Source organism: Cyprinodon variegatus, unplaced genomic scaffold (genome assembly GCF_000732505.1).
Source record: "Cyprinodon variegatus isolate N-32 unplaced genomic scaffold, C_variegatus-1.0 Scaffold235, whole genome shotgun sequence".
Lineage (NCBI taxonomy): Eukaryota > Metazoa > Chordata > Actinopteri > Cyprinodontiformes > Cyprinodontidae > Cyprinodon > Cyprinodon variegatus.
Genome location: NW_015150688.1, coordinates 745,525 through 762,333, shown reverse-complemented (window position 1 = coordinate 762,333; position 16,809 = coordinate 745,525). Strand labels below are relative to the sequence as shown.

Below are 16,809 nucleotides of genomic sequence, written 5' to 3'. Positions count from 1 at the left end.
AGTTTTTGTGTCTCAAAAATGTAAGGATTTAAACAAAAGTACAAAATTGGACACTTATTGTATCAAACCACAATAAGCTACTTACTGTATCTCAATAAACCCTCAGAGGTCTCCTAATCCTCATAATGATCGGGGTAAGTAGGCCTTATAGCCATGAGGAACATTGCTTACTGGACATATGGCCAGAAGACAATCTTTCAAGAGAAGTTTAAGCCACAGAATCTAATTTCTTTTTTTTTTTTAAGGAATCCTTTCAAATAAACTGCTGAAAAGTTCAAAGAAGATAAAAAGCTGCAAAATTTAAAGAGGATCGAGACCTTAAAATCTGCTCTAAACTGACAAGGCAACCAGTGAAGAGATGTTAGAACTGGAGTAATGTGACAATATTTGCCTATTTTACTTAAAATGCAAGCTGTGATACTCTGAGCCATTGGTAGACCTCTATAACCTTTACTCCATTACCCCCAATAAATAATCAATGCTTGAGGACACAAAAGTGTGGATAAGAACATGTATGTTTTCAGATAATAAAACCTTCCTGATTCATGCAATGTTTTCCTAGATAATAGAAGGAAGTTGTTACATCTTTCCCACAAGGCTAGAAGAAGATAATTTAATAACTTGCTCATTAAGCTTCAAGGAGATCTATTATTTAATTTATTTAGTGCTCTGGTAGGAAAAAGTGTAACAGGAAAAGTAATAACCACAGCCTTAATGTTTTTGCCAAGAAAATATTGGCTGAGAGAAAAAGATACGAACTATTGCTGAGTGGTCCAAATGTCCTCTTTGATGAAAGTAAAGTTTGAATTTAATTTGGAAATGAAATGAAAGTTCCAGTGTCTGGAGGAAGAGAGAAGAGACACAGAAAACGTGTGGAGTTTCCATAGGTAGTTATAATTCCAGGTGCTGGTGTTGGTCCACTGTGTTTTTTGAGTCATCTATCAGGACATTTTAGATCAGACTTCTTTCACCTGTTGCACTTTGTAAAGTGTATTCATTTAAACAGGACTAAGCACCTGTCTACACTGCAAAAAGGTATACAAGCTGGTTCAATGAGCATGGTGTTACTGAGGTTGACTGGCAAGCAGAATCGCACTGACCTGAAAGCAATGAAGAGGCTATGGATCACCGAGAGGAAAATGTAAGACACTAGACCTAACAACAGGGATAACCTAAATGCCACTATCAAGCAGTGTCAAGGCCTTCATGCCATGCCACACTGATAAGTGTGTTATTGTAATTTTTTTTATCATCGTAACTAAAATTCAATGGCTCCCAAACCCAGAAATACAATGACAAATATAAAAAAAAAGAAAGGAAAACAACTTCCAGTACAGCGTAAAAAGGTAAGAAAATAACAATGCTGCAGTTTAGGATTCATTAAAGAAACTGCAGTAATTTGGTATGGTGATTTGTTATCAAGTAGAAGGCCAGAAAAGTTAACTATAAAGAAAAGTTCAAACAGTAACAAAGGAGTAAAACAGGCATAAAATTTTGCACTACAAAGAATAATAATTAAGGCGGCAGAGAAATGTAAGAAGTAAGGAATAGATATAAATGAATTGCACATATCAGAGGCAGGTGGTTATATCAGAATGATTATATTATACTGCACTTACAAGTGGGGGTACATATACATGTGTGGTGGTTTCTTATGTGTTTGTGTGGTAGACAGATGTGTGTGTGTGTGTGTGTGTGTGTAGTAACCCATTTAGAACAAAACCAAAGTTAGGCAAAAAAGTATTTGATGTGTCTATTCTTTCCTTAGATTTTATGCAAAACTTCTGTAACATTGCACTTAGAATTTCCATTAATCATAAATCAGGGTTACAATATCAAAAGAAATAAAGGTTTGAAGTGTTCCTTACTAATGCTGAAAAAAACTACTCTATATATAGGTATATATATATATATATATATATATATATATATANATATATATATATATATATCTGTGTCTCTATATCTATTTACCCATATAAGGTTAGCAGGTATAAGTATATACCGTAGTGTCATCTCAAACCTCTAATTATATATATATATATGTATATATATATATATATATCTCTATATATATATATATATATATATATATATATATATATATAGATCTGTGTCTCTGTATAAAGAGATATGGACAGATCTATATACACATAATTTATATATATAAATATATATGTATGTTTGTGTATGTAGATCTATCTATATCTGTATATATAGATATATAAGAATGGAATATTAATGTAATCTAAGCTTTTTCACAGCCCCATTTTGCCAAAGCTGTAATTATATAAATCAGATTTAGCTATTCCTCTTTCATATATTGTATCAGCCATAGCAGTCTGTCTGTCTGCCATCTATAAAGGGATATTACCCTTAAATATATATATATTTTTTTACAGATAGACACCATATATGTGTATATACTTTGGTTGGGGCGCCTTGCATGGTAAATGTAGTGAAATGACAGCTTAAAGTTCCAAAAATGACATTGTGTTACTAGCCACATCATGTCTCAGAGAGATCTCTTTACTCTTCACTCGGGTATAGTCGAAAACTGAGGATCAAGAATGAGAAACCTGTGGTTAAAACCTGCTGTATTCATAAAATATTTAATTAGTTCCCAATCTGACACACAACATCACTGCTACAGTGATATGGTCTTAAGACAATCGTGCTCCTCTCCTTTTTTCACTATACGTTAAGCTCTTTGCATTAGCTATTGAAGATAGCTAATGTAGGCGGATGGTTAATCTTATGTGTGCGCAGCAATATACTGCGCTCAAATATTGTAACAAACACAGTTACATACTGGTCTCTGCTTTCACGGGGGGCGAGGGAGCTAGGCAGTAGGTCTTAGACAAGGAGAGACACAGACAAAAAGACAGTTTCATTAAGATAATACCATGAATTTAGTAGACAAACTTATATAACAGATGATAGTTTTTAAATATACTATTATATACATATAAATTGGCTTTTTTTTCTATAGGAAATAAATACACCCACATACCATTTTTTAGAACATACCAGCTTTACAATTGCAGACACACACCAGCACAATGGAAAGACATAAGGGAAAAAGGGAAAGATTAATGGCCTATTATTTTTTTAAGCAAACACTCAAAAGTTACGTTCACACTGCTACTAGCTTTTGTGCAACTGAGCTCATGTATTATTTCCTATCTATAGTCCTCTTGCTGACTGACATTAAAGTTTTTTAGCGACAGTCTTCACGCACTTAAATCAATGGCTTTCATTTAAAGTTTGCACACAAATTTGAGTAGTTCTGTTTGTGAATGTATAGAGGCATGTCCTTCCATGTTTTCATATTTTTATTAAAAGTTGTTGATTGTAATATGCAAAGCAATGGTGGTCTTTATAGGAATAAATCACTTATTCCATCTGGTTTAGTATGCCATCATTTAAGACATGTCCTATGTTGTTATTTAAACAGATGCAAGATTTAAAATTTTTCACATTTTCCATGATGGTAGCAACTGGCACAATATTGTTTTATTTACATATTTATGAAATATATATCTTTTTAATCTGTGAAAATAAGAGTAAATCTATATGATAAAATCCATTTTAAAAAGCTAGTTTCTTTGTTTTATTTAGTAAAATTAAATGTATGGCTCAGATGCAGTTCCAGGCAATCAACATGAGCTGACCAAAGTGTTAGGGAAAAAAGGCTCAGCAAGTTTCAACAATCAATAAAACCTCTATCAGCATTTACCTGTATAGAAAAAAAGGACCTAATTTGAAGTACAATTGACATGAGACATGTAAAATTAATTGAGTGCTTAAGATCCAAAAGTAATTGCTGGTATAAACCATGCCATCACTTAAAAAGCTAGATCTTATAATCAAACAATTACAAGATGGAAAATGCTTTTTAATATTTTTTTTTAACAAAATATCACAACAGGTGCCTCTGTTACTTCCATGTACTCATACTCAGAGTCCAACTTTTATCAAATCATAACCACCTTCCCTGTGACATCAGAACGGCTCTGGCACTAATTGTATACCTAAGTAAAAATAAATAACTTTCTGATCATACATTAACATACCTTTGTTCTCATACTTGACAGAAGTAATTACCATGAGGCTAATAATACCAGCAATCTTTAAACAAAAACTAAACTGCTTAAATACACATGGCCTGGTGAAAGCAAGCAAAAATGATTGAATATGTTGTTTTTTTTTGTTCTCTAGCCTTGGCACTAACTTGAAGACTAGAAATGAAAGCAACCAAACAAAAATTTAGTTTTGATCAAGGGTAGAAGTAAATCTTTAGAACTCCATCCTACAAGATCACATATTGTTATTCACCAGGCTTTGTCATCAATAACCCACATCAACTTTATATATATATAGATATTTTTTATCATCCATGTAGACCTTCTGAAGTGCTACAAGTTCCACTTTCAAGTGTCTTACAGTAAATGGTGCAGCACACATGTCAGTGGCTGACTTTACATTCAGGCAATAAAACAGGCAGGAAGAAAAACTGCCCCCAGTTTTGTGGTTAGGTAGTTGTGAAAACATTTTAGGTGTACCCAGGTTTGAGTAGTATGGCACAGTGATTACATTGTATTAGACTTAATACATGTCTTGACATCTAAAACACCATCAATAGCAACAACAACCATGACACATAAGTAAAGAAATGATATTTAAGTATAAAGCTTTAACAAGAACAAAGATGGTAAAATGTATTGCTCAAGAAGATTAGATAATTTGACTTGTTGATGTGCATGTATTCTTACAAGTATTTGAGTATTTGCTTTTGCATGTATGTGTGTGTTAGCATGAGCACATATTGGAGGTGATGTAATAATCTGCAAGATAAAATGAAACACAGCGGCCAACAGTATACATGTTGATGTTGAGCTCTACTTAAGTTTGGCACTCAGCTTTTCATTAAGCCAGAAGAATATCAGTCACAGCTGACTTACCCTGTTGTCAAGAATACAAACACAGAAAAGCACAGACACACAGAATAATTACATCAAAGAGAAGCAGTAAGAGGGGAGGACAAGGGAGGAGCTGGGGAGAGAGTGGAAACAAGACTGGTATGTAAAGGTCACAGAAAGTTGGCAGAAGAAAAACTAAAAACAAATCTAAAAAGCAGCAGAGTAAGAAAGTGGAGGAAAGGGAAGCAAACAAAAATAAAAGGTGTGGTATCACCCCCCCGTCCCTCTGAACAAGAAGGCATTAATCAAGCAACAAAGATGCTTCAGGTTGCTTTCACAGTTCTGCGGGAGTGTAAACAGTTTGCTTGGGATAAAGAAAAATCAAGGTAAGCATTTTGTTTAATAGGAAAACATAAGAACAGTGTTTTGTGTTAAAGGCTTCTGAGAGCAGTGGGTGCAGTACTATAAAGTTCCTGAGCCCTCAGAAAGTATTGAGATTTCGCTGAAAGCACTGACTATTTCCTGTTTCACCTTTCAATATGCTTTACTTATAACAGCAAATATGCCTTCTTTATTAGCACTTCTTTTCATATCAGAATTGATCTCACCATTTGCACTGTTCAGCGAGTCATTGCTGCTTTCTGTCACAGAATGAGAAAATTTTATCGAGGCAACGGTAAAAATAAAATGGTCCTGTGTTCTTGTGACCTACTTCACCAAGTCTGTTAAGCTTTCTGGTTTGTTTGTTCATTTGTGCAGAACATTAAGGAACAGGCTCAGAAGTGTACTGACTTAGCTATGCCACCATGTTTGCATTGTCTGTCCTTTACATCGACCTAGCAGGACATTCTTAGAACTTTTGTTATCTGGCTTAAATCAAACTTCACTCTCCACACTGGAGAACTGAGCTGAGCCCCTTCGTGAGCAAAGGCTCTTGGCTTTTAGGGGTAAATGAGGAGATTGAGGAAACCTCTGGGGCTGGGGTACGGAGCGCAGTCTCTGGTACTGCAGTTTGGCACTTGCAGAAGCCATCGAGGAGGCCTGAATAGCCCCTGGTGCAGATGAGACCACTGAGGGAGAGGATACAGATGAGGAAGAGGTAGGGAGAGGAGCATGGATGGAGTGAGAGGAGGACGAAGGAGCCGGAAGGGCTGGGAGTGGTGCTGGCAAGTTCGATACAAGAGAAAGAGGTGGGGATGGTTGTCTTCCTCGATCTCGATCCTTGTCTGTTCTTTGTGTCCGTTGCTGGATGCTTATGTTTGACTGGCTTCCAGATTTAGAAAGATTGTGTGACCGATCTGGTTTGGATGATGATGAGGAGTCATGTTTTGGCTTCAAGGGACCACCAAAACTCTGACAATGATGGTACAGCTCTTCCTGGCTTCGTGAAGTCAAACGAGCCCATTTTGAGGAGTGTGGATGATGTCGAGGTGAATGACAGGAGGAGCAAGCCGTGTTCCCCCTTCCTTTGTCCTTGGTCTTGCGCTTACTCTTCTTTTCATCCTGTATGTGAAGCTTGTCAACTGACCAGTATCGACGGGGAGGGGGTGCGGTGAGAGGAGGAGGTGGCCAATGGGAACCTGATCCCCAACTTCTCTCTTCTTTAACACCTGCACCAGAGCCCCACCCACTCTCTGCAGTCCCCCATCTTTCTCCTCGCTCTTGGAAGAGATCATCTCTGCTGTTGACACTACCTGCTTTATCTCTAGAAGGATATGTGCTAAAAAACCACCCCCCTCCCCCTATCCCTCCCACTGCCCTTCCTTCATGATCCTCCCAGTACCTCTCAAACTTCCCAAATTCTCCTGAAGAACCGTCATCATCAGAATATATCCCGACTACCTTATCACGTTCCCGCTCCTCTTCAGAAACAGTCCTACCTCCTCTATGCCTTTTTCCACGGCCTATTTTCCTCCTATCTGACTCAGAATCTTCTTCATCATCTACTTCAGATTCCCACTCATGAAAAGACAATCCCTCCTTGGAATGCATCTCGCCTCTTTCATTTCTACCAAGGAGTGGTCTCCTTTCTCCTTCAATGCCAACAGCATCTCTGTCTGAGCCTTTGCTTTTCCTTCTTTTAGCAGAGGCAGGTAACAAGGGCAGAAATGCAGATGGGAGAGTATCAGAAGGATTTCCTCCTCGCCAGAACTTGACAGATGTAGAAGCCCTACCAGAGTTAGGGTGGTGCTTGCTATTTCTTCTTCTGTGATGTCTTTCTTTACCTCTATCCTCTTCTCCATCATCTCTTTCTTTTCCCTCTCTGTTCTTCCTTTCCTCTTCCCCTGGGATGTTCCATCCATAGCTTCTGATGGAGCTCTCACTCTTTTTCCGAAATGACTCTTGCCTCAAAGCTGGGTAATTAGGGAAATCCGGCGTTGCTGATTTCACTTCCTCTCGTTTTTCTGGGTCCCCACCCTCTTGCTCTGTCCTCTTACGCTCTCTCTTTCTTAACTTATCCTCTTTCTTCCTCTTCCTCTTTGCTTTACGACGCTTACGCTCCCTTTCTCTTTCCCTTTCCTCCAGTTTCTTCTTTTTTCTTCCTTTCTTTCTTCGTTTTCTCTCCCTTTCTCTCTCCTTGTGGTGTCTCTTCTCATCTTTACTTACTGCTCCTTCTCCTTTGTTCAATGTCCCTCCCCTTGCCCGGTCTCTGTCACCCCATGATGCCCACCACTCCTGCAACTGTGCCAACTGACTGCCAGTTCTCTCTCTTCCAAAATTTCTTTGTGGATGGGGTTTTCGCGGAGGGACTGGAGGAGGTGGTGGGCTGCATGGCAGTGAGCGAGATGACATTCTCCGGGAACGCATCTTTTTCCGTGACCCTAAAAGAAGGCTAGACTCCTCTGTAAGAAGATCTGAGTCATAATCATCATCCACCGTGAAATCTCGATCCCCTGCTCGATATCGGAAACTCAGTGAGGAGTTGTAGGAGCTTTCACTAGAGCAGGATGAAGGGGAATTTGATCGAGAAAGTGACCCAGTTGATGACGAAGATGATGACGATGATGAAGATGAAGACGAAGAAGATGAGGCACTGGAGCAAGTTGAGTAGAAACGGCATGGAGAAGAAGGTGTAGTAGGTGTATGTGTAGGGGAGGAGAGGGGTACTGGAAGTGGTGGAGGGGGTCTGTGACCCCTCCTTCCAACTCCATCACTTGCCCCATATCTTCCACCTCCTCGTCTCCCAAGAGGGAGTATATTCTCATAAAGTGGACCTCCTGAGCCTTTTCTCCTTGCCTGAGCAAGGCTTCCTCTGCGCCAGAAGGGTGGCCTCCGTGGAGAAGATGGAAGTGGTGGGGGTGGCTTAGAAATGAGGTGCCCTTGTCCTTGTTGAGGGCCTTTTGGAGGCAACCTTGGCATTCCTGGGGCTTTAAAGCCTCGAGAATTGGCTTTGGTAGACTGTTGAGGACCTGCCTGTTGGTCTAAGTTAGCCCCTAGCCCCTCTGGATCTATTGGGCCATAGTAGCGCTTATATTCATCTAGCCCTGTGTCGCCTCCTGCTCCAACAGGGATCACTCCCTGATGGCTCCAGTGTGTTCCAAGGTTCTGCTGATATTGCTGCTGTGCTTGGAGTTCAGTTATACCCCCTGCAATTCCTCCAACACCCACTCCTCCACTGCTGCCTCCACTCATGACTTTTTCTGGCTTTGGCCTGTTCCAGCGATCAACAACGGCCAATCTGCGGTCATGACGAGGCAGGAAGGTGGAGCAAGGCATAGGGCCTTCCAATAAAGGGCTGTTTGAGGGACCCAGAGCCATTGCTGAATGTCCTGTAGTGATTGGCGATCCGGGTAACATAGTCGTGTAGGTCTGCCCTTGTTGCTGTTGGTGGTGCTTCTGCTGCTGTTGCTGTTGCACCATTGCAATGGCTGTTGTGTTGTTTACTGTGGCTGTAACAAGGTGTTGTTGAGGGACACTAGGCATAGTAGTTACAGAATGGTATTGGGGCAAAGAGCTTTTACTTCCTCCTGGAGCTGTCTCATCCTCAAACTGGCAGCAGCTGTACATTCCCTGAGATGACAAATAACAGAGAGAGGATATTTAGATAAGCAGGCAGTAACATATGAAAACATAAGAAAAACAGAGATGGGAACACCCCAAGTCTTGATAAAAGAACTCTAGTCTATTTCCTCTTATCCATAAAATAAATAATGTGAAAGGGATTTTAAAAGCAATAGCTTAGGGATATATAGAAATTCTTGAAACAACCTCTACTAAACATATGCACAAATAATTTGTTAAAATTGACTAACTTCTTTATTCATTTTTGATAGATTAAATCATAAACAAAAGTTGTGCATCTTTTTAAAAAATGTTAATTTTTTTGATCAAAGAAAAAAGGTTGATGTTTAATAACATGATGTTTCAAAATTGGGGTGAGTTTAAGACAACATCTCAAGAAAATAAATAAAATTTTAAAAATGTCTTCTAATGAGAAGAGATATTCATTTTAGTGTCTATTTTCTGTCTTTTTTTTCTTTCAACTTTAACACTGTTTTATTTTGAACATGTCTATTTGCTATACATTGTTTGGTTTTCAGTTTCTACACCCTTGTTCTTCAATCACTTTTTTTAACAGTAGACATTGCATGGAGTTTTGTTTGCCTTAATGCTTTTAAAGTAGCTTATCAACCCAATGCCTCTCTTTCTGTTTCTCCAATTAATCTGCTAAAACATTTTTTTCTCCCTGCCCATCTCTCATAAATGTGCTTTTGCTCTGTTCAAATCTATGACATAGAACATAAAAAAATGGTTAAAATCATACATTTCAAAAACCCAAATTAAAAAACTCAGTTGAAATGTGTGTCATAATTCTGTCCCTTCTGTGACACTCTGCTCTAATCCATTTTATTTACACCTTTGAGAAGAGGAATGGGGCTCAATTAACAGTCTGAGAGTAGTCATGTAAATCACAAAATTGCTATTATTCCTCATATGATCAGATGACTCATATGATATCCAGACCATAATAATGATAAAACACACACAGCCTCTTGTAAATCTCTGCTCTCCACCAGAGATAGATCTAATGCAGGGACTATAATAATGGCTCTCCTGGACAAATGCATTGGCAGTCCCAGTGACAGAAGTGCTATCTCAGTCCCTAGAGCAATTGATGCTACACACTGTGAAATTGGAACTTAAATAAGTCATTGACTGGGCTAAAAAAGGTACCAGAAACCAGCCACACAAGCAGAAAAGTAAAGACAATGTTTATCTTAGTAACTATTTGCCAGAGTTTTTGTCTTAATGCACCCCAATGTAGCTTTAGGTGAAGAACATGATGAAGCTGTCTACAATGAAGCTCTACTTGCAATATCTCTATATATCAGCTAGGTCAAAGGAAGAAATAGCTTTCACCCTATTAACCAAAATTGCGTGTTTAAACTACAAAGAATAACAAAATACTTTAGGTTTGCCTGTTCCCCCTGTGCATGTGTTGATTCTCTTCAGGTTCTTTAGCTTCCGCTCACAGTACAAAAATAGGACTGTTAGGTTCATTGACTTCTTTAAATTCTCCTTAGGTGTGAGGGTGTGTGTGAATGGTAGTTTGTCCTGTTTGTCTCTGTGTGGCCCTGCAATAGACTGCCGACCCGTCTAGGGTGTACCCCGCCCCTCGCCCATAGACTACTGGAGAGAAGCACCAGCACCCCTCGCAACATGAAAGTCTCATTTTGACTTCTATGTCAGAGGTTAAAGTTCTTGTATTTTATGGACTAATAAGTGATTATTTTAAAGATGTTAAAAATAGTAAGTCTAAAAAAGTAATTAAATATAAATCACAGAGTGGTTAAATATAAAGGTTTACTAAGTGGTTTAAGTTTTAAAACAAGTCAATAAGAAAAAAACGAAAAACAAAGCTGTTTTTAGTGTATATGTTAGGTCTACTTTCACCTTTATTTTTTCTCAAGCAGTTCGATCTAGGTTTAGTTCAAATTCTCCACAATACTAGTTCACAATAAACTAATTTCCAGGTGCCCTCACAGTTAAGTATACCCCAATCCCCTTCACATATCCAGTAACATGGACAGATTCAGGTTGAATTATTAACATGTCAGTTTAATTTTAGTTTAGTTATGATTAAGAATATTGTTTGACGTGCCAACTGGTAAGAACTGATTTGTTTAGGAATGAAGAACTGATTGCATTGAGTCATTGACTTAAGCAACCGCCCTTCTAAACGATATTGATATATCCTGAGGAAAAACCTTGACTGAAGCTTCGATCATATCCACATCCATCTGAGCTGCTTATCTTTGACCATTTTACCTATTGACATTTGACCTCATCCTCATTTGTCTTTCTACTTGCCAAATAAATCATTTGCTGAATTTTACACCCAGAACCCACAAGATTTGGTTCTAATTTCAAAGTTCCCCCACATTCTAATGCAGCTTGACGTTTTTTTCTGCAAAATCACACCCTATGTTTCTTCACTTTAAAATACCTTTTTTTTCTGTTTTCATTCTTGCATTTTTTTTTCATTTCATACTTTTCCTTCTGTTTATTATTCCTCTTGCATGCCAACTACCTTCCCTTTCATACACTAAACACTACAATCTGCCGACACTCAGCCTACAGAAATGTTACACTCATAAAAAAGACAAACCAGTTGCACAACAGCAAAGTGATCATACTTACTCGGTGTCTTAAAACTCTTAAAAGGATGTCAAGAATAAATGTTATAACCTATTTGGGGCTCTGTCCCTTTGTCGTGACTGAGAGACGGAAACAAGTACCAATAAGATGCTGGCACTCTTATATGTCTGTGGGTATTCTGTACCCTGACTGCATCTGAAAATCTGTACTTTTTCTGACTTTAATGAAATAATAAAAAAAAAAGAAAGAATCCCCAAATTATTAACCTTTAGGTTAATGAAAACATCTGCTGCTGCATCAGTGATGCATCAGTTTTGTTAATATAGCCTGGAAAGAATATAATGGTTGTTTCACTGATTAGATCTACTGCTTCAGACTAACAATGAGCCAGTTTATAACATCTGATACAGGAGTGTCTTTCTGTTATCTTATAATATCTTTTTACACTTCTTGACTGAGCAGCTGAGCCTTAGAATCTGTCTGAACCTCCTGGAGCAGGACACCTTCTAAACATTATTGCCTTTATCCAAATTATTGTTTATTATAGGAATAAATTTAAATTAGCAAAGAAGCACACATTTATTGAATTGAAGAAATTGCAGACATTACAGAGATATATTTTTCTAGTTATTGTTAGTTGAAACCCCACACCTTGAGGTAGGTCTGTCTAGAACTAAAGCATAAATACATTTAGATTTTTCATTTTGTTACTGACAGGCCAAAAAGAGCAGTTTTTGAGCTTATCACTGTTGAACAAAGAAAGGTACACAAAGTTTATGGTTTTGGAAAGATTTTAAAAGAACTTGATCTTGGATATTTTAAAACTTAATAATTATTTGTGATAATCAATAATTAGAGTATCATTTTATTTTATTTAAAGGTTATATTTAAAAAAAAAAAGAAAAACAACAACAAAAATGATTTTTTTTTTTTTAAATAACAATAGTTTTTCTTACTCTGCTGAGAGCCAAGAGAAAGTCCATTCCCCCAGACCTCTTCACACAATGCCTTAGTTTCCAGTACACCAGATGCTCCCAGGCAAATACTAGGAGACTGAGGCCCATGGCTACCAGCAGCATGTAAAAGACCCCCGCCATGTTGTCAATATCCAGCTTACTACTCATCACCTGCAGGAAAGGAATAAAGTAGCAGAAAGAAAACAAAATACAAAAAAAGGAAAACACTATTCCTTAAAGTAAAAGTTAGTTAAATAAATTAAACATCTGACTGCCTTACTTATCAATATATGAATCCGAAAATGACTGAGCACACAGTAATTTTCTGTCTTAAATTTGGATAAGATATCATACCTCAATCTTATCATTGTGGCAAATTCCAGACAGCCAGAGGCGCTCCAACATATCAATCTCATCTGGAAGAAAGGGGAAAAGGGGGGCAGGTAGAAAGTCAAACAGGTGAGACATTTAAGGAGAAAGGGTAAAGCGTGGATTATGCACATCAAAAAGACAACTAGGGAAATGAGTTCAGTCAGTGCAAAAGGAAAGGGGAACTTATGTAAAAAAATGCAAAGAAGGGGATTACCACCTCTTTGTCATGAGATCAAGGTGTTTTATCCCCCTGAGGCAGAATACTGAAGCATGAGAAGAAAAGCGGAAGAGAAATGAATGAGAAAGAAAAATGGAGTCTTAATAATGAGAAAGAAGGGAAGTTATGATGGAGTCAAGCACGATGGAGAGAAATTAAAAAAGGAAACAAGTCTTTTTGAAATAGTCTTGCAAAAACTTTAAACAAAAAAGGTGAATACAGGCAATTAATAAAGCAAGAAAAAAAGTTTTTCTGATGCAAGCAAACCATAGAGTCATAAGAACAGACAAAAAGGTCTGAAAGGATAAATTCTAGAGGATATTTGCTTCACAGGTTATGAGATCGAGAGGAATTAGTGGCAGAGAGAAACCCTTTGAAGCCATTTGCGAAATGGTTGGGTGTCTGAGGCAGGTACACTGAGGGTAGAGTGATGTGACGGCACATGGGAGATGAAAGGAGGAAAATACACAAGCATTACATTTCCTGCTCAAGCTATCCCAAACACACACTCTGAACTCCCGTGTGATGGGACTCTCTGTGCTGGCCATTACTGCATTCATCAAAAAGCATGAGGTTGTGAGGAGAAGGATGCCTTTTCTTTTCACGTACAAGGCTTAAGATGTACATGACTGGGTTGCAGAGGACTTTTAAAATGAGCACCCTGGCTCAGCGTCTAAAAAAATGCACAGAAACTGTCACTCTACACATTTTCATGATGCCCCCAGTTAGAGGATCTGATTCCCAATTATAAATTGACCTTTGGGTTAATTACTGAGGTCTGGAAACCCCTCCATAATACTGTGCCGCATGGATTAGACTTCCACTAGTCAGCCACAATGAGGGAAACTTCAAATTTGCTCAAACAAAACATAAATCTTTCTCCAGTGCCAACTACTGTACAAAATCAGACATTGGTAAAAGGGCTTGCTTGAATTAAAATGTCCCAACAGACGCTGCTATAAATGTTCATTCAGAATCGGCTTACTCCAATAATCTAATACTCCATATTTAAATTGGAGCTCAGAAAGATTCTTTTTTCTTATGATACTTGCTCACTTTCTGCATTTAACTCTAATTCATTCCAGTCAAAGGGATGTGAAACTTCAAAAGATGGAGGCAGCAGGAGTGCATGAATGCACATGTTTTGATTTGCACACAAGCATAAATTCCCAAATATTAAATATCATTCCAGTAATTCTCGACTAGGTTGACATTTAGATGCAGTACAGAATTAAGCTCATAGAATCTTTAATCCTTTCAATGACATTATAGGAAACATCTCCCCTATCCAATCAGTGTAGCAAAGCATTAAATAAAGGCTATTATCACCTGAAGGAGTTCTATGCATACAGCATCACCTTTTGTGACTCCAAAAGCCAGCAAACAAGACAAACACTATCCAATGCTCATCACAACAATAGGATTTTCTCAGAAAGAACATTTTTTTCGGCTGAGTTTCCTTCATGTGATTTCTGCTGCACCAACATAAAGAAATTACTGCTTAAACAATAATAGAATCATCATGTCTAAGAGTAACTCTTTGCCTTTTTTGTAAATAACAACAAAGCCTTCCACACTAAAAACGACTTAAATAATCTTAATTTGAAAATAAGGACAAGGGAAGCTAATTAGTTAAAGGTGAAAGAACTCATGGTAGCTTACTTTTTCAAAAAGAAATCCCCTATATGTTTTTTCCTAGAAGATTTGGCACGTTTCAAACTCAAAATGAGTGTATATATATTTATTCATCAAAATTTCTGGTTAAATTACCATTCCACTGTCATGGCAACTGCTAAACGTTTTTTCATTATGGCAGTTCAGTATGAATGCATAGTCCCTTGCTAAATCATATTGGATGCATAAACAACCCCGTCTAACAAATACTAAAACAAAAAAAAAAACATGTTTTGTCAGCTCTGTGCACTGTTGTGTTTAATTAAATTTCTTTCATTTCTTATTTGGTCTGGATTTGCACTTTTTATGATGTGTGCCATTCTGGAAAGCAATCCTACATGGCATATAAATAAGCAAAAATGTACTCGTAGTAGAAATAAATATTGGTTGGGACAGAGAACACAGGGAAGTAATTCTAAGGTAGCACAAAGGCTACATTGTGATTGGCAGAACAAAATGATGTTTGGCACTGTCGAGTCATTTATCTGGGGGAGAAATTGCTTTGTCAAGACATCAGCAAACCTTTAAAAGATGAGATAATGATTGAACAACAAGTTTGAAAGGAAAGATGTTTTTTTTATACGTCAAAGAATGAAGGATGCAGATTGTTTTTTGTTGGGGTTTTTTTCCTCTCTTGTTTTTTTATGACAGTACACTCTGCATTTGGTGACACCCACAGTATAGAAGTCTGGAAAAACCTTGAAGCAGAATAATACTTTTTTCAGAATTATTTTGACTACATTTATGAAGAAAAAGAAATGTTCATATTTGCTTTAAGAAAGTCTTTTATGTCAAAGGTTTCAGCAGTCCTCACTATTCACAAAACTATCATCGTTAATCAGCTTTTTTTTTATATCAAGTTAATTATATTGTTTTTATCAACTGTTGCGTAACGCTTTAGACTTGACAGAAAAGAAGATTTCTCTAAAAAATGAAAATGTGAAAATTGCTTGGCATTAAAGTGCATTAATTTTGTTGGTATTCACACATTCCTGTCACAAACAATATGAATATCTCAGTGCATGTGAACTAAATACTAAAATTTAATTTAATATAGTTGTCATATATTGCAGCATGCAGGAAAAGTCAATAGGATGGGACTGGAACTGCTACTTCGAGGACCAAACCCTCTGTACATGAGTTGTGCATATATCAACATTATTGCCCAAACCCATATATATCAGCCGTAGCATTTAATTAGCAGAAAAAATTCAAATATGTATTTTTTTTGCAACAAAAAATACTTATGGTTTCCTAAATCTATGATTTTGTGTTACGTTTACCTGTAAACTTTATTATGTCTTCTTTGTTTTGCTACAGTTAAACCTGAAAGTTGCTACTGCTGGACAATAAAGGCTGTATCTGTTCTATTTGTTTGCATAAGTCTACAGCCAGTGCAGTTAATGCATAATTAATTCAATGGGGGGATATTAGATAAAAGGCCTCCCATAAATGTGGAACAGCTGTTAAATTGTTTGCATTTTCAGTATGACAAATCATTAGTGTAACAAGTTATATTAGCTTAAAGGTATAGTAAAGGATGCTCTTTTTCTGGGTGGATCAAAAATAAGCGGTCCTCCTAATTGTCAATCATTCTGGTGATATGTTTATGTAAGTCCGTCCTTCGTGCTCAACCCTATTTTCACTTACTGGTGGTGAGACTGACATAGTGGAAAAATTGCAAATCTTCTTTTGGAAAGTAAGCTTCTATGAACGATGCAAACAGCAACTTTTAAACAGAGCATGAACAAGGAGAAATAGGCTTTTACATGTGTTTTAATAGGTGTACAAGCTACCCGCTCTGAGGAGTGGGTACAGGGTTGTGCATGTGCATTTTTATTTTTAAAGTGGAGAGGGCGGTTCCTTTCAAAATATTGCGAAAATTCTCCACTATTCACCTTTAAAGCTACAGTGTGTAATTTTCAGCGACATCTAACGTTCAGACTGCAGACCGCAGCAACATGAACATCTCCCCCCCACCGCTTCTCCCCCCCAACAGTACGGCGAGCGTTACGGGACAAAATGTCTTCCACGACGTCCGCATCACCTACCTTCTCAAGTGATGAGG

At 37.6% G+C, this 16,809-nt stretch overlaps 1 protein-coding gene across 2 annotated transcripts in view; it reads right to left on the bottom strand.

Moving 5' to 3' along the window:
- Window positions 1–2,205: 2,205 nt before the first annotated feature.
- LOC107089017 (glutamate receptor ionotropic, NMDA 2D-like) overlaps window positions 2,206–16,809 on the bottom strand; it is a 244,606-nt gene continuing 230,002 nt past the window's right edge. The window contains exons 18-20 of one of the 2 annotated variants that reach the window (XM_015381530.1): window positions 12,833–12,894; window positions 12,479–12,649; window positions 2,206–8,933 (exon numbers count right to left, since the gene is read on the bottom strand). In XM_015381530.1, the coding sequence (XP_015237016.1) occupies window positions 5,799–8,933; window positions 12,479–12,649; window positions 12,833–12,894 (3,368 nt within the window). In that variant the 3' untranslated portion in view covers window positions 2,206–5,798. The remainder of the gene's footprint in view (window positions 8,934–12,478; window positions 12,650–12,832; window positions 12,895–16,809) is intronic. The other variant, XM_015381531.1, reaches the window with a different exon arrangement.